General features: G+C 35.8%; 1 protein-coding gene and 1 long non-coding RNA gene across 2 annotated transcripts in view; one reads left to right on the top strand and one right to left on the bottom strand.

The window, feature by feature from the left end:
- Positions 1-9: 9 nt before the first annotated feature.
- LOC139826386 (uncharacterized) lies at positions 10-9,651 on the bottom strand. Its single transcript, XR_011736400.1, has 4 exons — positions 9,482-9,651; positions 8,917-8,994; positions 5,667-5,786; positions 10-1,461 (listed from the first exon to the last, which is right to left on the bottom strand). It is a non-coding gene; the product is annotated as an uncharacterized lncRNA (long non-coding RNA).
- A 784-nt stretch (positions 9,652-10,435) lies between these two features.
- The window catches only part of LOC139826385 (uncharacterized), a 41,656-nt gene continuing 26,120 nt past the window's right edge, over positions 10,436-25,971 (top strand). The window contains exons 1-5 of the mRNA XM_071802009.1: positions 10,436-10,676; positions 11,685-14,153; positions 17,272-17,454; positions 20,628-20,795; positions 22,540-22,641. Of these exons, the coding sequence (XP_071658110.1) occupies positions 10,619-10,676; positions 11,685-14,153; positions 17,272-17,454; positions 20,628-20,795; positions 22,540-22,641 (2,980 nt within the window). The 5' untranslated portion in view covers positions 10,436-10,618. The remainder of the gene's footprint in view (positions 10,677-11,684; positions 14,154-17,271; positions 17,455-20,627; positions 20,796-22,539; positions 22,642-25,971) is intronic.

The following is a 25,971-nucleotide window of genomic DNA, read 5'->3' as shown; positions in this document are numbered from 1 at the left end:
TTTTCTGCAAGCTGGAATCAATAAAAATGTTTTAGAAATCCTAATAGTTCTTTTTTCTCAATCCAGTGACATACTTTGTTAGGCAGTGGATACCAAACTTTAAAGCAAAAAGAATTTCTAACAGAGCTGGAACAGCTGATAAATCATTACATTGCTTTATTCTCTCCCTTGTCTCAGCTCTACGTACAAATGAAGAAACTCAGGTTATCAGTTGAGCCATCTGGAAATGAAAAGATATACACAGCTTCTCTTACAAATTGCTTTTGCAGAGAAGGGGAAGTATGAAAAGTTGTCGTGGGCTAAGTCTACCAGCAGGCCTGCATGTTGTCAGTGGAATTAATCTTCAAAAACAAATGCTGGACAGAAGGAATCGTAGTTTCAGGTTGTTCATACAACTAAAAGGAGAATGTTGGACAGACGGAATCGTAGTTTCACGTTGTTCATACAACTAAAAGGAGAACGTTGGACAGTATGCAAACAGTGTTGGAAGATGAACAAGGAAGGAATGAGGAGCAGATGGGAGAGCATGAAACAAAGAGCAAATAAGGTAGCATAAAGATATTAGCTTGGTGCAAAAGTAATTGCAGTTTTGGACTGTGAATTCTACATCACTATAACTAGGCTCAGACACATCTCTATTAATCAAAATCGGAACCATTGCAATCAACACAATTTTACCAACAAGAAATAAGTTTGCTTATTGCTGTAGTGTAAAAATCCATGCATCGGGATTCAATGAACTCTTGGAGAGCATTTTCTGCATCTTCTTGGTTGTGGAAGTGTTTTCCCTGCAAAAAGTTTTTCAGATGCTTCAAGAAGTGGTGGTTGCTTGGTGAGAGGTCAGGTGAATGTGGCAGATGAAAGAAAACTTTGTAGCCCAACTTGTTCAACTTTTGGAGCATTGGTTCTGTGATGTGCAGTCAGGTGAGGGTGTCAAGAAAAATAAGGCCCTTTTCTGTTGACCAGTATGGGCTGCAGGTGTTGCAGTTTTTAGTGCATCTCATAGATTTAACTAAGCATATTTCTCAGGTGGAATGGTTTTGCCAGGAGTCAGAAAGCTGCAGTAGATCAGACCAGCAGCAAAATGATGATTGTTTGAGGCACCCACTTACCAAGGTTTTTCACCTTTCCAATTTGCTTCAAACGCTGAATGACCATAGAATGGTTAATGTTGAATTCTTCAGCAACTTTTTGTGTAGTTGTAAGAGGATCAGCTTCGATGGTTGCTCTCAATTGGTCAATGTCAGCTTCCAATGGCTGGCAACTGTGCTTCTCATCTTCAAGTCTTTCGTCTCCTTTGAAAGACCTCTTGAACAACCACTGCACTGAATGTTTGATAGCAGTTCCTGAGCCAAATGCGTTGTTGATGTTGTGAGTTGTCTCTGCTGCTTTACAGATCATTTTGAACTCCAATAAGAATATTGTTCAAATTTGCTTTTTGTCTAACATCATTTCCATAGTCTAAAATAAAGACAAAATAAACAGCAAGTAATAAGTCAGTACCAAAAAAGTAAAGCAAGAAAAGTGCATTAAAATTATGTATGACATAACCATATTGATTTAAGAATGTATCTAATATCCAACAGCAAATTTCAACATGCAAAAACTGCAATTACTTTTGCACCAACCTAATAATTATGACATCGAGGTAACTAGAAAATAATAGTATTAGGATGAGACTTATATAGGTTTTCATGTAGGAAATAATGGTGGATTGCTGTAGAGATGGGTTTGTAACTGCAAAATTCAGAAGTATCCATAACCAATACAGATACTAAGAATCAGACTTTTTTTAAATTGAAAATCTGTATAAATAATATATAGCTGCATTTACAATGCTAATAAATAATTTGGAAACTTTCATTCTGCATGAAAAAAAGAAGAAAAATGGTAGTTTCAAAAAGAAGACAACATTTCTATAATCTCAGACTTTGAGAGTAACATTTGTGTGATTTTTCAGTACTAATAAATTCTGGTGTTGCAACAATTTTTAGTATATTATACATTTTTAAAAGCTAAACCAACAGTCCTTCTTAAGCTTTCTTTTCTTTTTTCCATCCCCAACAGATGAATCATTCATAGAGAAGGTGACAGACACCCTTGTTTAAGAAAATGAATTTGATAATTTTAATCTCCTATTTAAAGGAAGACTTTTCCTGGTTTTTTATTGCTTAATTGACCTGCTTGTAGGTCATAGCATTGAGTGTTAGCTTGCAAATACCAGTGCACAGAAATTTTCTAAAGCATAGTTATTTTTTCAGATTACATAGAAAATATCTAATTGAACAAACATATTCTGTAGTTATTTAGCAACTAGAACAATTTTGAAAAGTGCCAGATTAAGTTTAGCAACCATTAAAAAGATAGTGGAGTGATTCTGACTGGAATATAATCGGAAAAACTTTGTAAGATTTAAGTTGTATGCCTTATCCAAAAGACTGAAGCTCTGCAAGAAGGCTATTTCTTACCTTTAAGTTAATGCAATACATTCAGAAAATTGTATTTCTTAAACCACTAGAAACAGAGTTTTGTTCACGTTTTGTAATATTAATGTCTCACTCTTTTCTCCCTTGTACAATAGTACCAGAGCAAAAAGAGTACTCATTACATGTAGACGTACAAGGCAGAAAATATTCTAGAGATTCCTTTTATCCCAATTTACAGGTACAGTAATGGGAGTTAACTTCTGTTCAGTATATAATTTGTAAAGAATCTGTATTTTATCATTTTTGAATTTATTATAATTTACGAGTAATAGAAACAGTAATTTAATAAAGTGGAAAAAAATAGATTAGGTGTTTAAACACAGAACAAAATTGATACAACTAACCAAGATGTAAGCTTCTAGTTTTGATACTATAGCATGACCATTATATTTTGTGTGGGAATATGGTCAAGGTGGTGAATTATTATCTTGAATTCTACAACATGTGAAGGAAAAAGAGGTGGGTGTCAACAGGCTGATTAGAGGTATGGAATTAAATATAGTAATGAGATTCTGAGCTTAGGAGACAGAAATAGAAAAAGAAGTGGAGCAAGACTGTGAACAATGTTGCTCCTGCTTTTATCTTACGACTTTTCAGGCAAACTTGACATTTTGTAAAGCCCTGGTAAGTTGAGTTGTTATTTTTCTTATCTGCTTTAGCAATTAAGAGTTAAATAACTAGTAGTCCTTTGTTGTTTAAGTGATTGGAAGGATATATGTATACAGCATGTCATTGCTGACCAGGATTGACAGTACAGAAGTGGCTAAGTCCAAAGGTAAAAAAAAAATAAACTTGTTATCCTATTAAGCCTTAGTAAGGCAGCCAGCATATGCGTCATGAGGTTAGAAAAGCAAACTATTCACAGGGAGTCCATAATAGCAAGCAAGTGGCTATCTGAGGAAAATTAATATTGGCTCATAGTAACAGTAAGTAAAAGAGGTTGGGGTTTTTTTCAAATGACATCTTGTCAGGTAGTATTCTGTAGATACTAATTGTTGTAACTCATCACAGCTTTTATAAAATACGAGATTTCTGCAGGTTTTTTACACAGTATATACCGTTTAAACAATTTCAATTACAGTTCACGATATAGTTTAGTTTTATGGATAAACAAGATTGATTACTGCCTAAATTGAAGGGATTTTTCAGATTTTTTTTTTTTTTCACTAAATAAGAATGTTTTCCTAAATAGCAGGGATTTCTAAGATTTTTTTTGATCCCTAAGACTGTATCTGTCATTTTAGCACATAGGGACTCAAAGTATTGTAGTATATAATTTTAGAAGTGAAAGCCTACCTGAATGTACTTCAATTTGTTATTTGTACTGTCTTCCTGCAACTAATTTCAGATGTGGAATGTGAGGAATGCTATGATAAGACTTCAGGATTATTAATCAAGAAGGGATATATATATATATATATATTTAAGTAAAGAAGCTTACAAACTCAGTTTGCAACAATTAAATAATCCTGAATAGTAGTTTTGTTCTGCTACTATTTCATTGTCCTCAATGCTAAGCTACCTTTGGGGAAGTATTTTCCTATTGCTCTTGAAGGAGAGAAGCATTGTAACACTGGAGCTCTCCCGGGTTAGTGAAGAAATGTAGACATTTTCTCAATGTAGACACTTTTACCTGCTAAAACTAAAAAAGAACCTACAAAATATTAAACATCCAAATTTTTGTCATTCTAAATGCAACTTACCCTGATTTTATGCAGTATAAATTGTTCTTCTGGAGAAAATGACCCTGGAAACTGCATAGTCAGAAAATGCGGTATCTAAGTTTCCCCACTTTAGATGACGTAAATCAAATCCTACAGGCTAGGATAGGGTGATTTGCCCTTTTTGCATTCTATGAGAAATTGAAGATTTTTCTTACTTAAATGTAATTTACATTTTGTAGCCATAGCCATTTTCAATTAAAATATTACAATGTACAACTGTCGTGCATGTTTCTTTTGTTGAGCTGAGTTTCAAGGGTAATCAAAGATTTTGGATTTACCTTATTAGTATTATGGATGCACAGTTCTGAAGCTCAAAAAAGTTTAATAATTCAGCTTGACAAGGAATTGTAGTACTTCATTGACAGTATACTATAGAGGCTATATTTCATTATTGGAAATGGTCTTGCCTTATACTGAATTTTCTATTTATTTCATGACCAATTGCCACATCATGACTAAAGGGTATTTCACTTACCTGTTTAATGCTTACAAAGCATGAATTACACGCCAAAACAGAAACAGAAGTGACTAAAATGCAAGATGTCACACCAAATATCCGAGTGACAAATTCACTGACAAGAAAAGGGTTAATCCAGCTAACATTCAGTTTTTCCTTTGATCTCTAAAACAGGAATAGCAGAGGTCCGACAACAGAAGAAGAAATGGCTTTTTTTTTTTTTTTTTTTTACTATATTTTCAGAACTTTTGCTGCAGGCAGAATTATCTTACCCAATGTAACGAAGTTATAATGCACAATAAAGTATGTTCTCTATGCCAGTTTTTTAAAATATGCTTTTACGTACGTGACAATAAATACATGAATATCCGTTCCGTTAAACTGATACCACTTGAGAAATCTGATCGGTAAGTAGAAATAATTATGACGTAGTACTTGTTTTAAAGTCATCATGTGATCTCTGTACAGACCACTTACAGCACAGAGGCTATGTAGTGGTTCTCCATTTTGTTGCAATGGAAAACTGTGCATGCCTTTAAATTAGGGTTGTTGCAGAAATGAAGCCTCTCCAAAATATGAACTAAATGCTTGTCCTTATTAATATATTATTTCTTCTTTTTGTGACAAAAGCTCAAATAATTAAAAATAAAGCAAGGTTAGCTTAGTAAGTAGACAAAAGCTTTATAAGAAGATGAGTTTTATATATGGTTTTGCACGATTTAAGAACTGAAATCTGGACCTATAACTTGTCTTCTCCCTGGGAAGGCAGAAATGCTTGTGCATGTACAGCCCATGATAACTATTAGCCATTCTTAAAACTAAAGTGAAAAGCATGCTGCCTGTACGGAGGTATCTTTAACATAAAAACCAGAATAGTATATCCACCATTCCTTTAAAAAAGAATGCTCAAAACCTACTTAACACTTTGTTTGTTGTCAGTTGTTGCTTATACAAGAATCCAAAATAATGTAAAATGTAATTGCATGGGGTTTGGATTACCTGGATATGCTAATTTATGTCATAAGTGATGTTCTTAGTTGTGTAGACAGTAATCTTCCTTGAGAATCAGAACTGCAGAAGTGTTACTGACTGGTGTTTGCTATAATACCTTCTCATGAACTGAAAAAGCAAGATCATTATTCAGCGTGCTCATTAAAAATCCCACAGCACATTTCATTAAATAAAATGGTTAATCACTGAGTCTAGTACAATACCTGTTGCAAATTAATTTCACTTACCTGTGCTTTTCTAAGTGTTGAATTTGGATATGCTCTTCTTATAGCTAACTGCATACTGTCAGATAACTACTGAGTTCCATTTGAATGGAATCTAATTCTTTGCAGTGATATAATTCATGTTTTCATTAATTTCGTAAAATTCTTTAGGGTCCTGCTACAGCCCCTGTAAGTGGCTGCCAGCTTCCTTTGGTCTAGATATTTTGCAAAGACATTTTTAGGGATTAGTATTTTCTTAAAAATATATAGACGAGTATTTTCTGGAAAATATATAGGTTAAACTATAAACAAATAAAAGGAAGATACATACCAGCTGAGGCAGAGATCAAGAAACACTACTAAGACAAGCATTTTTGATAACACATTGCTTTTCTTGCACGTTTTTGGCATAAAATTCATTATTTGGCAAGAGTATTACAGAAATATATGGTCAGAAATTATTCAAATGAGGAAACAGTGGGAGCTTGATAAAGAGATTTGGAGCATCTTTGTAGGAAAAAAGGCAAAAATGGAAGGTACTTTCATAAGATATACCTGAATGAGGTAAATAAGAGATAAATGAGCCCTTTTTGCATACTCCATGGAACAAGTAGGCTCTCACACACAGCTTGTTCTAATGACATTGCCTCTGTTAAGAGCAAATAATCTGTGGGGCATCTGCCTCCATGCATAAAAACTGACACAGGTAATATGCCACAAGTAAGGAGGGTAAAGGAAAAATTTACAAGGATAAAACAAGCCTTAAAAATAATTTTATAGGATGAGAAGAGGAAATAATCAGTGGGAGACTGGGTCTAACACAGTTGGTAACTTCAGGAGCAAAGTCAAAGCAAAGATTAGTATGGAATAGAAGAATATTGAGAAGCACAAGAAGAGACACAATGGAAGTCAAGGAGAACAAAATTCAGTGTAGTTAAGGTCATCTAAGGCAATGGAGACAAAAAGTAGGGTTCTGTATCTAGACGGAGGAAATGAATCGAAAGGGCTTGTTGCAGTTGAAATACAGAAGTAAAGAGCAGTAAAGGTTTATATTTCAGAAAGGCTTGTTTGAGTATTCTGTAACATCATTCTTCCACAGTCTGTGAACAATATAGGATACCATGTGGCAGGATTCAGTCAGCTGCCACTGAATATATTCATAGCCGTGCCTTCTACAACCTAAGATACTGAAATTATAGGTAAGAGACTTACCTCCTAAAATGGCAATGATTGTTATCCTGTAAGACCATGAAATATTTTATAAGTGTATCACCACACCATTGTGATTCAACATTATTAAATATTTTCTTGATTTTTTTCTTTCTTTCTTTTTAGTTTGTATTTTCTGCCAGTCCATCATTATTTTATAAGTTCACTCAATATGCTTGTTTAAGAAACCTTAGTAACACACATAAAATCTCCATTATTTAAATATATGAAAACTAAGTAAAATAACTCTTGTGTTTTCAGTTTTACTTCCAACTGGTGTTTTTAAGGCAACTTTTCCTGCGTAACAAACATGATCTCAGAGGCAAATGTTAGAAAAATACTTTATTGCCTTTATTATCACAAAGCTTGTCATTGCTTGCATTATCCTGAAATAAACACTATTATGGATGTTATTCACAGTGAAAATGAACACATTCTAGACAGAGCTTCTAACCATGGTTATGGTAGGGAGTGATCTTTCACTCAAGTTATTATTCTGAGTTAATGCAAGCACTGCTGTTTGTAGTAAGAATAACCTGTTGCATAGAGCACTATGTCAGTGAATGTTGGCTTCCATCCAGTAAACTGCTGAGTACCTCTATTCTCATCTAGGCTAATTGGACTAGTGTTCATCTAGTGCTCAGCAGTGAACAAAATAGTCCCTAATGCAGGGTCTTACCCTGCAGTCCTTATGAATACAACTAATCCATATTCGAGTCAATGGGTCTACTCATGTGGCTAGAATTGAAGGTGATGAGAGTCCTAGTTCTTTCATCACATCTCAGCTGTAGGACCAGCAAAGCAAGAATAGACATAAACAATACAAGGAAAACATGCATAGAAAAGATGAGTGAAAAGCAAAGAACTGGTGTCTCTTCAGATGTGGTAAACCTTAGAGGAGAAAGCATAAGCTAAACATACAGAAATGTAGTAGAGACAACAAAAACTATTTGCATCATAGAGGTTCTTCCCAATGTTTATGTGAAAACTACTCTAAGATATCAGCAATTTAACACACTGCATGTACAGTTAAAATCAATAACATCATATAAATATGAAAATTAACATCTGAGAGATAGTAGTCTTACAAATGAACAGTGCAAACAATCATTCGGTAAAATTCAGATTTTCTTTAATCTGTAGTGTATGCAGCTGTACAGTTAACTATCAAACACAAAGAGACTAGAGTAAAACAGGCAGCTGTTCTTGATCTGCAGAGAATTTTTGACAGCGTTTTAGCAATGAAGTTTAACAATCACATTTCCTATATTGAGGTTAACCGTTTCATTACTGGCCATAGAAAAGGGAAAAAGGGGAAAAAACATGAAACACATGGGGAAAAACAAAAAATAGTGTAACAAAGGAAAGTATTTTGGAAAGACAACCATGAAGGTAAATAAGGGGAAGGGGAAAATAAAGAGGAAGTGGAGGGGAGGAGAAAGAGGAAAGAGAAGAGAAAGGAAATGAGTGTGTAGCATCTTCCTTAGGTTGAACTGAGAGCATTCCTAGAAGTAAAAATATTTTAACAATTACAGCTTAATGAAATGTAACTTCTGAAATGTAACATGAAGTATCACAATCAGATTGTGGAGCTCTGTTAGAGCATTGGTCTTATTGTCATAAATATATGTACCAATCTACAGATCTTATGTAACATAGGGCACCTCTAAATATTAATTTGATACTCTCAGCATACTTGCATATGTAACTCTCTAAGACAATATTGATTTTTAACTGAAACTGATAGTCACTGCCTCATATCCAACACTACAGATAAATATCAGTTCCAGCTCTTGCCTCTGTGTCCTTTAAAGCCCTATATTTACCTTTAAGATCATTCTTCCCACTGAGATCGGAGCTCATCTGGCAGGTTTGGCTGGCTGTCAAGTTTTCACTAAAGACACCTGGAAAAAACAGAAAGGTGTATTTTCACCCTGAAAATTAACAATGTAGACATTGCAAAGTGTTTGTTGTGAAACAAATACAAAACTTTCTCAATCTCCCAAGAGTGTCTTCCAAAGAGATGGGAGAATGCCTGCATTTTGGTGACTAACTCATGGATGTGTCAGTGCACTGACATATTCAGTCAGCCTCATGCAAAATTAAGAAGTTTTCAGAAGCAGAATCAGTAACTGTGTCTTAAAAGAGGAGTTTTTTCCCACTTATTTGGCTATCTATGTATCACAGCATACAGTGACACGTAACATGAGCCCTATAATGTCAATGCAATGATTTAGAAACTTAATCCTCATTTTTATGATAGAATCCATACATCTCATTACACCAGGTAAGTTTGCAGCCTGAAAAATTCACTCATGCTCTTTCCACAGTGACATAGTTGATTTACTAATGAACAGTCATCTAAAGATTATTATAATTAGTAACACTTACAGTCAGTTGATTTTTTCCCAGATCTACTGATTTTCAAGACTTTCAAATACTTCTAATTTCAAGCAATGTGAATTATCTATTCCAAGGTCATTTAAAATACAATAGAAAACCTTTGGATTACATAAATAGAATCAAATCCTAACACATTGACTATTCTGTTCAGTTCAATATAAATTTAAGTTCTCACTTCAGTGATCAGCTGCAAGAAAATGACAGATTAACTAAACATGGATGCAAAGTTCATCCCCTAGTTTGGGATTTAGGTATTCTTTGTTTGTCTCAGGTTTCTGAAGGACACAAACAGTAGCAGGTATAGTGTTTCCTTTTGACTGAGCCTTCTTTGATACTGTGTTTCTTAAGGCCTGTTAAATTCAGACAGTTAAGTTTCCCATAGGCCCATGTAGAAACACAAATATTTTATTTCATTGATTTTGTGAAAATAATAATGTTTTAAAGTTAATTATTAGACATCTTCCACTGCCATTTAATTTCAAGTCATGCATGCCTTCAGTACTAAGTCAGAATTAACTGTTAATCTTACATTTAAGAATTTTGCCTATGAGATGAAAAAATCTGACAATTTTCTTCTTCCCAAATTAAATGCAAGGGACAACCTAAACTGTGATATATATTGGTCTTCATTTGCTCTGCATGCATTTCTGTCACCCGTTTTTATTCTCTTACATTAACTCTGATTTTTTCTCAGGAGAAAAAACCAATTATTATTAAGTATTTTATTATGTATGTAAACAAGATTGAATTTTAAATGAATCCTTAAAACAAAATATAAATTTATAAAAATCAGAATCATATAAAACCATAGGTTGGAAAAGGTCAGCCACAACTCAAAGAGTGTTGGTTCAGACTCTGTACCTGAGGTCATTGGACCTCGATTTTAAGCTATTATTTAGAAACCTTTGAAAATTTGGTCCCAAATAACCAAGAGAAGAAAACAATTAGCACCTGCTATAGCACTTCTCTATTTTTCGTTATAATCTGTCAGTTCTCATACAGGAGAATAGCCAAGATAGACAGCCTGAGAGGGAGTGATCAAAATTATTCCAGAGAAACTGTCTTATTATCCACTGTTTTCCCTCCCACACAGAAGAGTGGAACCAAGATGCTCTCTTCTTAGGAATGAGTAGAAAAAGAAGAAAAAGCTGCAAGGGCAGAAAGAGCTCTGATTCCAAAGAATGTAAGTTTACAGAAATGTTTAATTTGAAGTAAAAACACCAGAATCATAGATGGTTATTCTGCATTTACTCATCAAGACAGACTTCCATCTTTCCATCAAAGCTATTTATCAAACTGAAAATATTTACAATCAAGTGTGGGTGCATACAAGCAATGTTTTGATGAGACTAGTTGTGTTATTTTAGTTGAGCTTCTATCCTACCCATTTCTGGCAAAGTCTTTCCAAAGATGGTGATGTTTAATTGCCTCACATTTTCAGCCTTCTTGCTGTAAATTCCACTAGTGTGGTTTAACAGCTTGTTCTAATCCTGCTTAGGTAGATGTCACTGTAAATTGTCATCCTGTAATGCACATGATCTATTCTAAAAGAAGCCCAAGCAAGGCAGAATTTTATGTAATCATATGAATGCCATGATATCTTGCCCAGTACGACTCCCGCTAGGAAACAGTGTTTTCTTCTGCTTTGAACCTGTGGCTCACACCTCCTGGCAATGTGCCACTGATCTGTTCTTTGATTGTGACAATATTCGCTAATCCCTTTGTTTGCCCATCTGTAAAAGGATTAGAAAATTCACGTTCCATGTAATTCACCCCAAACTGCAAACATGCGATGAGATATTGATTTGTCCCAGTGTGTTCACAGGAATGAAGCAAATGCTGAGAGGAATAATGGAAGCAAACAGGATAGATCTTTCTAAATTCAAATAAAATATCTTATCACCTAGCAACTGTAAAATGCTCTGAGGAAAAAAAAAAAAAAAGTTCATATATTCATTTCCTCCAATCAGAGTTAGTTAACATGGTGTACCCCATTTATACGGCTTCACAGGTAGTTAGCACAAAATAAATTAATATTGAAGTGAAAAAATAATACTGTAGAAAATACACTACACTTTAAAGATAAAATAGGCATTTTCTATGAAAAGTGTCTTTAAGCTAATCATACATTTGTGATAATGCTTACCAAATCACGGGAAAACTGTTTTTTCTTTTTTTCACCTTAAACTAGATGAACAGTTGTCACCCATTTGTAAATGCCAGCAAAATGTAGGAAGCCTTGAAAATAAAGCAGATGAGGCTCCGGCTCACTTTGCTGAGCCACTGCATGTACTGAAGGGTACTGAAGAAAATGGAAATGATCATGAAAACAAGAATCACAGTGGCTCAGATGCATCTGAAGACAGAGACCTTGATAACATATCAGACAGTGAAAAAGAAGGAAAGAAGCAAAAAAACTACCCTCATCCTCAGCAAGATGAAATCTTAGCTTCAGTGACTTTTGGTGAATCAGAGGGCTCATGCACAGGAAAAATTACGCTGTGGAACAAGACAGACTCTGCAGAACCTGTTAGCTTGGCTATTGGAAAAATTACTGCAGAAGTAAAATATGGTTCTTTTAATGTGCAAGTAGAGATTAAGAATGTTTCTTTGTTTGATTCTGGAACAAATCTTGTATCTGAAAAAGATAAAAGTTCGAAGAATAATAAATGTTGTCATGAAAGTCAATACCAGAAAAGCCAGTGTTCAAAATCTTCGAAGTACCAGTGCCCTTCAACTGACCATTCAGCAGAACACAATGGGAGCTATAGGGGATCCTCTAACCATAAAACTCAAACTGCCATCAACAAAAATGCCTCCCTGAAAATGAACATTGAAGCAAAGGAAATCAAAGTGGAATATACTAGCAGAAAGAAAAATCTGAAGGTTAACATCAAACCTGGTAAACAAACACAGTGCAAAACTTGCAACAGGGACCATGAAGATATGTATTGGAGTGAAACAGATTATTCTGTAACAGAGGCACCTTGCAAAGCAGATTGTGAGTCATCTTTTAGTTTTCATGAAAAAGTAGATTATGCATTCCCAGATGGATGTACACTTATCCCTCCACCTAAAGAATTTGCTGACTCTGACAAAATGCATTTGGATACAATTGCGGAGGGGGTATCTTTGTACTCTGTTAATGATGGAAAGGAATCTGACAGTCTCTCTACAACCTTGAGAATTTGGGGGCAAGAAAATTATTTCTGTAAACATAACAAAAAGGACTGTGAAGATGACACTAATGAAAAGGAAGACTTTTCAAAAGATACAATGCTTTTCTCAAAAATTAAAAATACAAATTTCCTTGTAGCTAGCAATACCTTGAATAACCCAAACACTGGGAAGGAACATGCTAGTAAGAACAATGTATTAGGTCAAGAAAGAAATAACTGTGACAAATACAAAGACACAGGACAGAAAACAGCAAGAAGAAGGTCTTTCCCAGATACTACCCTTGAAGTACCATCACCAGCTCACCCTAGAAGAGATTCTGGCTTTTATTCATTGCCATCCTTAAAAGTATTACCTGTGGAGACCAGAGCAGGAGATGTGTGTGACAGGAACTCACATGTTCATACCAGCTATACAGAGCTTTGTGAATGTCCTGACTTGACCTCTTCAGTGAGTAGTTTGAGAAGTCTTAAGTCTTCGTATCAGTACGCTTTCACATCATTTGATCATAATATTACTGTTTATCCATCTGAGCCTGAAGAAAGTCTAGAGAACGCTTGTTTCCTGAATAACTATGCAGACTATGTGGGGCACAGTGAAGAAACAGAAGAACCAATAATGGAGAGCCTTCATTCCAGTGGTATTATAAATGAAACAAAAGAAAATGCGCATGCAGAGCCTCTGAGAAACCTAGCCATATGGGAGGAAGACTCTGAGTCTACTGAAAATGCTTTAGATGAAGGGACTCTAGAGTACAACCATCTAGAAAAGCACATTGAACTACAGAACAAAGCTCAGTTGGTACAGGTCTCTTCACATTTTAGAAGCCCTTTGGGTGAACTTATTTATGACAAGGAAAGTAATAATTATGCATCTACAGAAAGTGCCCCAAACCAGCTTTCAGCTTTACAGCAAAATGTTCACCCAGTCACTGCAGAGCCTGAGGTAACAAAGAAAAGGAGAGGGTCGGTAATGACTGTGATAACTGGAGAACTAGAACGAAGACTTATCCAAGGCGACACTAAATTGGTAACTGATTCCTTCAGCTCTGCAGTAAGAAAAGGGCCTAAATTTGCCTGTAGTATACAAGAAAAATCCTTGCTGTCACCCTTGCATCTGGAGGAGCATGGCATAAAAGATGAATCAGAAAGTTTTTCTGACATACAAGATGTATCTGGGAATACTCTTCTTGAATCCAACTGCCATAAAGATTCAGCACAGGCTGCCATGTTACCTGCGTCTTCAGCACATACAGAAAAGAATGAGAATTTTACAGAACATTCAAATGTCAAGGAAAAACCAGAGAACTTCTGCGGTAAACAGTCAACTGATGATAGTTTAAGGACAGAACCTGGAGCACATCAGCTACCTCAGTTAGCCAAATCCAACTCTGATGAAGTTGAAAAAAAGATTGAAATAAAAGAAGATTTTAATCAGAATTCAGATATCCCCCCATCATCAGTAAAACAAATTACTCATAAAGGTAGGTGTTTTAAGACTTTTGGCGTTAATATCCCTTACACACCTCTCGCATAGGTGGTTTAGTGCTTTGGTGACACCAGTTTTAGGAAAATGAAATTAGAACTTTACAAAGAAATTATATTGGCATGCTTGACCATTTGGTTATATTATGCAGTTATTGTGTTGAGGATCCTAGGAGCCATCCTGTAGAGCCAAGTAACTTGAATTAAAAAAATAAAGACAATTGTAATGCAGCTTTACTCAAAAAGTGGGTTTCCTAAATTAAGCAGTAAACCCATTTTATACATCTAGTGAGAGAGGTGAACACTGAAACAGGAAGGGTTTTTTTGAAGTTGGCATGTGGCATTAACTCAGAGCTCTAGTCAGTGTTTAAAACTGCATGATCTGTTTCTGGAATCCGTATGATCTGAGCAGTTACTGAATTCTAAGTACATCTCAGTCCTAATTCTGACTGAGCCTTTATGTGTCAAGGAATGACCATAGTGCATCATTTAACCTTCTTTTCTCCTCTGTTTGTAAGTTAAGACAACTGTGTATGAAAAATAATTATTTTTAATAGCTAATCTTTTACAAACTTTCTTGTCTTGCCTTCTGTAATCCATCTACCTAATCCATAACTGATCATTTAAAATAAGTGTTTCAAATAATATAAATGTAAAGCCATACTGGGACACTGCACACTACAATGAAAGCTCTTTACATCATGAATATATACACACACGTGTGTGTTTTTGAAATATCACTCCAAACAATTCGATTTTAATTTTTTAATACTAAGCAAGTTATATGCAAACATAACTTGGATTGTCCTCTACAGAAGAGTATGTTCCCAGCAGGTTTGAAGGTTAGGAGTTTTATGCTTTTGAAAAACACATACTTTCTTATGTATTCAAGAATCTTAGTAAAAAGCAACACAATGTTTTTAATGATCTTTCTAGTTCACAATACTTTCAGATAATACTGGTATGTCTGTCTTAGGGCTGGAAGACATACTATGAGAAGCGGCTAAGGACTTTGGTTTTGTCTAGTTTCATGAAAAGGATGCTAAGCAGGTGACCTCATTGCTTTCTGCATCTTCCTGAAGAGGGAAAGTGGAGAGGGTGCTGATCTCTTCTCCCTAGTATCCAGTGACAAGACACATGGGAATGGTCCCACCAGGGGAGGTTTAGACTGAACATTACAAAGCATTTCTTTACCAAGGGACTGGTCAGCCACTGGAACAGTGAGAGGTTGTCAATGCCCCAAGCCTGTCAGTGTTTAAGAGCAATTTGGACAATGTCCTTCATAACATGCTTTGACTTTTGGCCCTGAAGGGGTCAGATAGTTGTGCTAGTTGATCTTTGCAGATCCCTTCCAACTGAAATAGTCTATGCCCTCCAAGGTTGTCTTGTTTGGCAATGGTAACGGAAATTTCAAAAATGTCTGAAGTCGGTATAGATCACACAATCATAGAATGGTTTGGGTTTGAAGGGACCTTAAAGATTACCTAGTTCTAAACCCCCTGCCATGGGCAGCGACACCTTACACAAAACTAGGTTTTGTTGCTGAAAGCCCCATCCAGTCTTACCTTCCAGGGACTGTACATCCACTGTGTCTCTGGGCAACCAGTTCCAGTGCCTCACTGCCCTCATAGTGAAGAATTTCTCTCTTATCTAAATCTACCCTCTTTCAGTTTAAAGCCATCACCCTTTGTCCTATCACTACATGCCCTTGTCTATATACTATATACGTAGATATTGCTGTATAGGTCAATATCTAAAATATTAAAATAGAGAATTAATTAAATCAAAATTACTTTAGAATAAAGTACAGGAAGAAGAAACAGAAGGAAGTCTGCATGCTCAAAAACTTTGATTTATCATACCTTAGACCTCAGTGGTTAAACACACTGCATAGAAAGTGAGTTGTAGCTATTTCTTGCAGTTTGATTTTATTCTCTTCTTTTACCTTTTGCCCTTTGCTGAGAATTATCTATCTGTGCTCTTTTTCTTACCTATCACCTCACCTGGTCTATAATTTTGGCCCTCTTCTGGTCTAGGGTCATATTTTGATTTTCCATCTGTGTTAACAATGCTGTGGAGGTCCTACTTTAAATGAGTAAATCTGTACAACCAGAAAGAAGTATAAGCATTTATAGTTTTGAAACTCATTAATATGAATCAAAGTCCACTTGTAATGCGGGAATACCAATGTACTTCGTCAAGTCATTGGGCGAAAGGGACAATGTGGGACTTCCTGTGCTCAGAAATTCAGTGACAGTGAAAAGGAAATGTGCAATTTCTTAACAAAGAGTGAGAGCATCTAGAACAGAAGAGGAAAACAGATGCGAGTGTTATAGACAGGATGGGGGAGAGGATTCCAGGCAATCTAGAAATCTGCTGGTGTTGTGGGAACTTATTATCAGAGGAGCAAGGACTCATGCGAAGGGCACTACAAGAAATCAATTTTCTGACTCTGAGCAATAGTCAGCTGCCCTGCCAAAGGGGCTGAGTGACACAGGTCTGACTGAAGCCAGCAAGAGGCTATTGAGCCAAGAAAACACTTACAAAATCCTGTAGGGAGCCTCTTGAGGCTGGGCTCACATTCTCCATATCTGGCCTTGCCAGTGGGTACAGTCACATTTTCAGAACAGATTGTTCTTTTAGCTAAAATACTAACACAAGAAATAAATTGCTACTGCCCTACCTGGAAAGAAACCTAAAGTAGAAAGCTATATCCTCCCTTTATCTGCATGTTTCTTGCAAGATTTTTAATTAGTTTATTTTAAATAGCACTTTATATATCTATATACTGACCACTTCAAAAATGGATGAGCATCTGTAAATAAAATCCATGAGTAATTTACATGTTTCTGCATAAAAATGGTGCCGTACAAATGTCTCTGTAGATATTTAACTGCACATATGACTACCACAAGCTACTCACATGTGATTTGGTCTGTGTGAAGACCTGAGTTAATCTAAAATACATACTTTGTGAATATTTTCAGTATTATTGGTTATTTGCATTTCTATGTTTGGTTAAGTTATTCTTGTGTTTAGAATGTGAAAATTTGAAACAGTATAATTGCTTGAGTTGTCTCACACATTCCTCACAAACAATTTCTGGTTCTAATTTAGACTTGAAATCAGAAATTAATAAAACAATAAAACCACCTTTGATGAAAGACACCAGAGCAAGCGATAGTTCACAGGAAGATGCAATAGACCAGTGGGCCAGGAGGCGGAAGCAGTTCAAAGACAGCAAAAAATGCAGCTCAGCTGGAGGAAGCTCCATAAACAGCACAATCACTGAGGGATCAAGTGAGTACATTAGTCTTACGATTGTATTCATTTGTATTCATTCTCCTTTGTGTGAGTGACAGGGTTGGCAGCTAAGAACATTGATCTTCAGTTCATAACATGAGTCTCTGTCTTAGTCATTATCATGAGCAAGCATATCTTATTCAATTGAACTATTCCACACTATGGAAGTGAGTATCCTCTCTGTTTCATATAACCAAGTGAACAGGCTGACTGGAAAAAAGTTGATTGTACCATCCTTGTCCGTATGCAATTAATGTTAAGACTAGTTCTAGGCATAGACAAACACATGACCACTTAGGGAAGCAGCTTTGAGGGTGTAACAAAAATGATAATCCTGATGCCTACTTTGCTTATGTCAAAGCCATGGTAAGCTAGGAGTTCTTTGCACTAAAATAACAACCTGTCCCTTCTGTTCCAGTTATTGGAACAGCTAGTTCCATAACTGTCTCATTAAAGAGCCTATCACCTCACCATATGCTTGAGCCTGTAACAAACTCATCAGTTTAAACTACATAGGAAGGAATTTTAAAGATGAACTGCTTAATGGATTTACATTTCATGCAGATGGAGTCTCCAAGCAAGGATTGCTTAGTCTAGGAGAGAACATATGTGGTACTTCACACCGCCTTTGCCTCCTGTTTTGCTATTTTAGTAATGTGGGAAGAACTTTGTGGAGATTAAGAAATGTGCATTTCCCTGTGGAAATATTTTGTCATATAAGGTTTGCTTTTGGTGAGGGAAGTTTTACTTGTAGATACATAACCCCCTTTTTGAAGAAGGTTAAATGCAATGCTATAGAAGGCTGACAGCTGTAGGACTTCAGTGCAGGTCCAATACAAGATAAACTGTGAATGTCTTTTATCCCTGTACTGAAGAGTATACATACATATATGTATACTCTTGTGTATGTATATATTCATATATATATGAAGACCTACATCAGCAGGGCCTCAGTTCACTTCCTAAGCATAGGTGTCAGTTGCCAGCTGGGACACCAACAGGATTCTGAGATACGTGACCTACAGCAGACCCATGCCGTTTTGAAGCAGTAACAGGACAGCACGTGAGATACCCCAAGTCATCTAATATGATACTAGCCACCTGTGTTCACATGACTGAGTCAATCTCTAATATTTTAATACCTGTTAACAAAGCAGCAGGCATGACTGGCTTATTTCATGTGGACATGAAGAAGCTTTTTATTAGAAGCAGTTTCCATTTTTTACCCCTTAAAGAGACTAAAGTCCATTGCAAGGAGATTAGAAAGTTATCATGTCAAACCACCAGAGCTCAAAAAACCTATCAGAAGAAACATACACCAAGATAAATTGTTCTTTGATTTCAACAGTAATGTCTCTTGAATATAAGGCTGGGCCATAAATTTTACTAGATCAGACACACACTGGTTTCATGGAGAAAATATGAAAAACAAAACAACACAAACAAACAAAAACAAGGATCAAGCTGCAAGAGCTAGAATTGCTTTCCTTGAGACAACACATGGCATGAACCTGTAGTGGTCTCCAGAACAGGTGAACAAGAAGACAATTCTGTCAAAAATCCTGGTATCTAATTATTTTGGATAGTATGCTACAGACCTGAGACTTCTGTCCATTTTGCTTTGGTAGCCAGGCTGTTGCCTGGTATTTGCAGACCTGAGACAACTCTAATCAATGTTTGGAAGCTCCTTACATGCTTACTTCCAGCAGCTGAGAAGAACCTAGATGCAGTTTGTTCCTGACACTCCTAAACTGCTCCATTTGACATCTGTGCTGAAAGCTCAAGGAGGGCAGATGGGAAAAGACACTCCAGAAGTGTCTTGACATAACTCCAAAATGCCAGTGTGGCAGCATTTATTTATGTGTTTTGCCTATTTGTCACATTTTAAGCTCTACTACAATTATAATGACTCAGTATTAAACTGGCAAAATACAGTGTTGTACTGAATTGCTTGATCAAATCTAGGTTTCTTAATTTATGAATTCATGGTAGCAAGCTGAGAAGTGCTTTAAACATATCAGTCTAGTAGTATTTATTTGTTTTCTTATTTTTATTTAGTTACTACTAGAATTTTATACAGTTAATCGTAGCATTTCTTGTTTTCTGCAAAATAAGGCAAAAGCCAGTGGATGTGGAGTATTTGTCTACACAGACACAGTAAAGCAAACTGTCAAAGTGAAAAATGACTGCCACTGAGATGTATTCAGGAAGTAAATTGCTGAACAAAACTAAATGAAGGTTAATTTTTATCTTTCACATTTTGAAATGGGGAATCATTCTGCGTAATTGCCACATCAAGCACAGAGCAAACAAAGCAATGAGATCCTTTCTCTAGCTGCATTAAATCTGGCGGCGTTATATCAAGCATTTTGTAATGAAAGGAACATGATTATTTTTTCCTCTCAGCCAATTTGCACAAAAGCATTCTTTCAGTTATCTGTTAGCACAGTCTCTGATGGTTTACGCTTTTATATAACTTTCACCATCCAGTTTTAGCTTTGAAGTTCCAGCTCCTAGTCTTCTTGGGAAGCTATCATTCTTTTGCACAGCCTTTTTCTCCACAGCCTAATGATGAAATATGAATCTGAAAATCCTCATGATAACACATGTAACATCATAAAGTTATTCAACAGCCTAGGGCAAGCCAGAAGTTCTGTATTCAAAACAGACAAACAAACCTATTATTTCTTCACCTCCTTTTTAATAAAACTATATACGTCTGTCTGGAAGAGCTGAGATTAAGCAAACAGCAAATACGGTCATCGTTACCTGGGTCATGCCAGTTAAGCTTCTCATTTGCACTGAACCTATACTAAATTTCTTGAAAAGTTGCTTGGTTTCCTGATCAAATGAGCTGCAAAAGAAAGCTTAAAAACCGGTTAAAGACAGACTGCTCTTAAACAGGTGCAGTACCTGTTTTGACATTTGCATTAAGACTTCCCTCGACATTAAAGTTCAATATCCAATAGCATCCAAGATCGTGATCTTATATTTGGACATCTTTGCAGACTGCCCTTTAACAGCAACAAAACTACAAAAGTACAGTCATGACAAACAGTTCATTAGGAAAGTTGTGGCACTTCTTCCATGCTAACTGGCTGAGGAGGTCTGTTATTTTTCATGCATTTTCCATACTCACATTACTTTCACTTGTTTTATCCTCATGACAGTAAACTCAGAGGATGCTCGATCAGTAGATCTCGGACTACATTCTGAAAGCGAGGACAGAGGTTTTTATACAGAAAACTTTCACTCTGCTTCCTGGGTTTTCAGAGGAGATGATGTCTCTCCAGATAACAGTCCTAGATGTCTCAGCAAAAGGCCTAGACCAGTGGCAAGTAAGTTGACTAAAGCAGCAGGTAATGAATGTCATAAAACTATTTATTTTGGGCGCTCTGAGGTTTCCAGGGGAGCAACGTTTTGGAAAATATGCTGGACACTTATGCTGAAGACAGGAAAAAGAGCAACCCAAGAAGACAAAAGTTTATACAAAAATGTAAATAAGTGGTCCTTATTTAGCTACTGTCTTGTAAATATCATAATTACTTAACAAAATTGATACTGACGCAATGTCACAATTAAACCGTATCTCTTGCTGTATGACAAGGGTAGAAGCAATGTAATTTCATAGCTTTTTCGAGGATGACAAAATCACAGAGATCTATTTGTGGACATAAAGTTTTACAATGGTCATAAAATCTGTTCTTTATCAAACTTTCATACATAATAGCTCCAGAAAGAAAAGAATCAATTTTGCTATGTGTAACAAGGTTGTTCTATCTGTAGTTTAAACCCTGTCATGAAAACAGATGCAGTGAATAACTTTTTCAGGGGTATGGAAGGTTTTCCTTCACTTTTAAAACATTAAGTTACTGAAAAGGAACACAGTTCAAAGAACTAAAACAAAGTGAAACATCCCTGTATCTTTCCAGGAGATAGTTCTTTGCTGGAGATCCTAAATCATTCACAATGTGAGAGAAAACAAGTGTACTTCATATATCTTCAGATATGAAAAATCTCCCTTAAAACATATTGAGAATATTCTGGAGAGCTGTTTTGGTTGTCTCTTCTCACAGGGGAGAGCTCGGAAGTTCAGCAAGATAGTTAAAGTAGATATTGAAGTATCTATGCTCTTTTAGACAAGTAACATCAATTACCATGATATAAAAGTACAGTAACCTTTAAAGTAATTTCTGTCTTCCAAATAGTACACAATTTGAAGACAAAACGTCATAAATTATTATTAAATTGTCCTTCATTAAACAAACCTGGTAAAACAGTCAAATGATCAAAAGCAGACAATTCAAATTTACACTGAAGTCCTTCATGAGTTTGAGATTTACTAATGAGCCAGACCATTTGAGATATGATAATACTACTAGACCCTGAGAAAAAGTTTGAAGTATGCAATTAGACCCTGATCTTCCTTTTTACTGAGTGTAATCCCTTTATATGTTAAATTATGCTGAACTGAAAACAATTTCACATGGGTAAAGGCACTGGTGGCAGGAGGTGCTAGTGTGGTTGCGGTTGGACTAGAGAACTGGGAGGAAGTGGAGTGGGAAGTTGACAGGAAAGCGTAGATGAAAAAAAAAAAGAAACAATTGATATCCAAAAGACATGTACCTTCAAAAAATATAAGTAGAATGAAACTACAAGAAACACATTTAAACTCATTTGAGAATTTAGAGTGTATTTTGTATTTGCAGTTCAGAGGTCTGACACAGAGAGCAGGAGCTCATTTGTCTCCCAGAATGCTGGTTTTAGAGTAGAATATCTGAATGCTTCTCTTCCTCTTTATTACAAGGTCCAAGCACTTAACTTGAACAGCTGATGAAAGAACACTTCATCGATGCTGTCTGTCTTTCCCCTAACATGAATGACATTCAATCAGTTGTGGCATGAAGTGGGTGCACACTGGCAGAGGAGCAACACCAAACAACGAGGAGGCATAGGAGTCAAACTGAAAGCATCCCTTTCATTTGCAGAATCGTTTAGATAAAGTTTTAAAAATAGACCATTGGTTGTTAAATAGAACTTGACACGTAGAGAAAAAGGGATGTCTGTTTTCCTCTTTTGCAGTTCGTGAAAGAACAGTAAAGATCACTAAAGGAACTGGCAATTACCCTTGGGGTTTCAGGATCCAGTTCTCAAAGCCTATTCTTGTGACTGAAGTTGATACAAGTAAGTTGTGGTTGCACTAGTTATCTTCTCATGTGAAAATGTATTAAAAATATATAATATTTATTATGATGATAGCATATTATATATATAATAGATTGTGTTTGTTTTGCTATTATATATATAATATAGATGTACATTCATAATTTTCCATAATTAGTGAGTGTACAGTGTTTAATAACATGTCCTTGAACTGCTCATGCCAAGCTATCTTAGGTCCCCACTATGCCTGTGGGTAAACAAGACTCTCCTGTTTTGTGTCCTTCCATGCCAGCTGATACCTCATGCAAGTGTCTGCATCCTGCCTCTTTTCAGATGTAAACTCTTGGGGACTGACATGTGGTAATGACAACAGGCCTTCTAGAATGAAATGGAAGTTGCAGTGATCCTCATAACAACATTTCCAAAAGCCTTATTAGGTTGGGACACTTCTGCTTGAAAGGGTTTCAGTTGGGTCATCTATAAATTTTAGCAGGTGTGCTATTAACTTCTGCAGGGTAATCCAATGATCGTGAGGAACTCCAGAAGAAACTCACAAAACCGAATGAATGAGAAAAAAAGTGGCAGATGAGTTTCAAAAAACATCAAGTGTAAGATAAAGCCTCTAGAGAGCAATGATCTATACCAGGCCCACATGATAGAGAACATGGTATCGGCAGTTACTCTCAGGAATAAGATCTTGAGAGTTACCACTGAAAGGTCTCTGAAATAATCAGCTCTTTGTGCAATGGCAGCTTAGGAATCTAGCTAAAATTTGTCTTCATCAGTAACAGTAGTGAGAATGAGACATGGAAGCAGTGTCTTTTTGCTGCTGCTTAAAACCTTGGTTCACCGAAATCTAGAGTACTGCTTGTTGTACTGCTCTCTGCCTCTGAGGGTGGACACATTAGAATTAGAGAAGGAGCAGAAGGCTCAAGAGACTGATAGACTTCTAATACCAAAGGCAGATTAAAAGAAAAAATCTCATCCTAGACCATGAATGCTACTAAGTGCCCTATAGCAAGGCATCTAAGAATAGCTTTGTCACTTTGCCAGCCTTATGTATTATATTGTCTGGCTTCCTGACAACGTTGGGAAAGCCTATGAATTCAGAGGCCTGTCAATCCATTACATGAATCCATTGTTCTAAAACTGCCTGCTGAGCTACTAAATAGGGTCATCATTAACTCGAGTAGGAAAGATCAGAAAAGTCAGAAATCTGAGCAACGGAACAACATGCAGTGAAAAAAAAAAAAAAAGAGAAAAAAAATTTGAAAATGTCAACACTTTACCAGCAGTTTACAACTCTAAGACTTCTATTAGAAACCCCTGCATCTGCTTAAGATCTGAACATAGATTTAGATTTATACCTCAGTCATGCATTTTGCATGATGTTACTGTTCAGCCCTGAAAGTCATTCTAACTTGTTGCCTCAGAGCAAGTGTTCTACATACTAGATACTAAAAATTAAGTCTTCACTGCAGAAGAGGAAGTCAGGCAAAAGACAGGCCTATTCAAAAGAAATAAGGGAAAACGTTGGAAGTGGTTGCTTTATTTTCTATATGGCGATGTTATTGTTTATCAAAGGATCTCTTAATCTTTTACTGTAAATTGCATGAAAATAAACATGATTTTGACACCAGATCCTAGAGATAATTCTGTATTTATACATCTGAATTCAATGAAGATTTTCCATTATCAATTGAAGCTTTGACAGTAAAGTAAATAAAGAAATTTTGCCTACACAATACTATACAAAGGACTTAGTAAAATTAAATTGTGGTGAAAGTGGCTGTGTAGTGTTCTTCATCCTGAAACAGCTACCTAATTTTAGTCCAGAATTTTCTTTAATAGTCCGTGAGACTAGATAATCTTCACAGAATAACCTATATGAAAAGTGATTTACTGTGAATCTGAGGAAATAATTATGAATGAAAAACTCATTCTCTTCATCTTATTAAAATGTTATTTTTGACTGCAAGGTTAAAGATCAGTATCATTCATTACTGATTATTTAAGAAAACAAAATTACTGGGCTCAGCATCCATTTGTCTAACTAGCACAACTGTGAAAATATGTGTGTGCTTGGACAACTGCCAGTTATTATCAGATAGCTGGGAATTTCAGTACCTATTGATACATAGCTACCTCTGTTGCAAGGAAATTTTCCTTCTTTCTATCAATAAAACTTTTAGATTATTTGCCAATTGTAAACATACAGATTCCCTTAGCATTCTTAAATCGAAGAGTATAACCTCATTCAAATCAGAATGTGGGAAAGTTTCTTACCAAAATATAAATAAATCATAGGTCCTGTATACAATATTAGCCCTAATACCTGCCAATTTAGCTCTGTAAAATCATCTTTTCTCAAAATATGACTAAATTAATTAGACATAAAAATTGCATTTGTATCCCTTTTTGGTTGCATACTGAGACCTTATTTTAGTAATACTTTAAAGAACACTTTGATTATAAAGTCTTGTATGAGGTCCTCAAGACCAGCACAAACCAAAATATGCTGGCCTTTGCAAATTTGCACATGATTTAATGTACACATGAGGGTAAACCATAGCTTTTTTTGTGCCTCATTATTATTGAGCTTTTATTAAGCTCTTCCCTTCGACTTCTAGGCATTCTCAGAAATACACTGAATGATCACATTTACTGATAACCTACAAAATGTTTAAAAATATGCATTAAATAGTATGGACATGGGACAATATTTTCAAAAAAAACCCAACTTCTTCACAGAACTTTAGGAATGCTTAGTTATAAAGAAGAAGGAAAAAACTGTGTCTGAGAAGTTTGTAGCTGGGATTTAAGTAACTGTGTATTGCGGTCTGTGAATGAAGCAGGTCTATCACTTCCCAAATGTGCCTCCATTCCTGGCTGGCATGTGTCTGAGTCCTGTTTTATTAGGAGTGCATGTACTTTGCAGCAGTTAAAAAATAAACAAAAGGTTGATATATTAACAAATCAGATTCAGTCCCTCCTTCACTTACCCTTTGTTAACTTACTGTGCTATTTCCTCCTAAAGACAAAACTCACAAAATACTGTAGCCAAATTTGGTTAACCAGAAACATCAGCACAGAAGGTAGTCTTTTGGTCTCAACAGAATAATAGATGTTTTTTCTAACAACTTTACTGAACATTGCACCAAATCTTTGTATGCAATTTAGGCTGAAATTATCAGATACTGAAACATGTATTTACATCTTAAAGCTTTTAAGTCCTACTGGCATTTTTAATGACATTTCCCCACTGACAATGATCACCTAATGTTGAACCTGTGCCTAAATCCTGAAGTTTCATTTACAGATGACTAACAGATTGTTCCATCTCCAAGTTGA

The sequence above is a fragment of the Patagioenas fasciata genome, chromosome Z (assembly GCF_037038585.1).
Source record: "Patagioenas fasciata isolate bPatFas1 chromosome Z, bPatFas1.hap1, whole genome shotgun sequence".
In the NCBI taxonomy this organism is placed as follows: domain Eukaryota; kingdom Metazoa; phylum Chordata; class Aves; order Columbiformes; family Columbidae; genus Patagioenas; species Patagioenas fasciata.
Note: the sequence above shows the minus strand (reverse complement) of the source record. Positions and strands in the feature narration are given on the sequence as shown.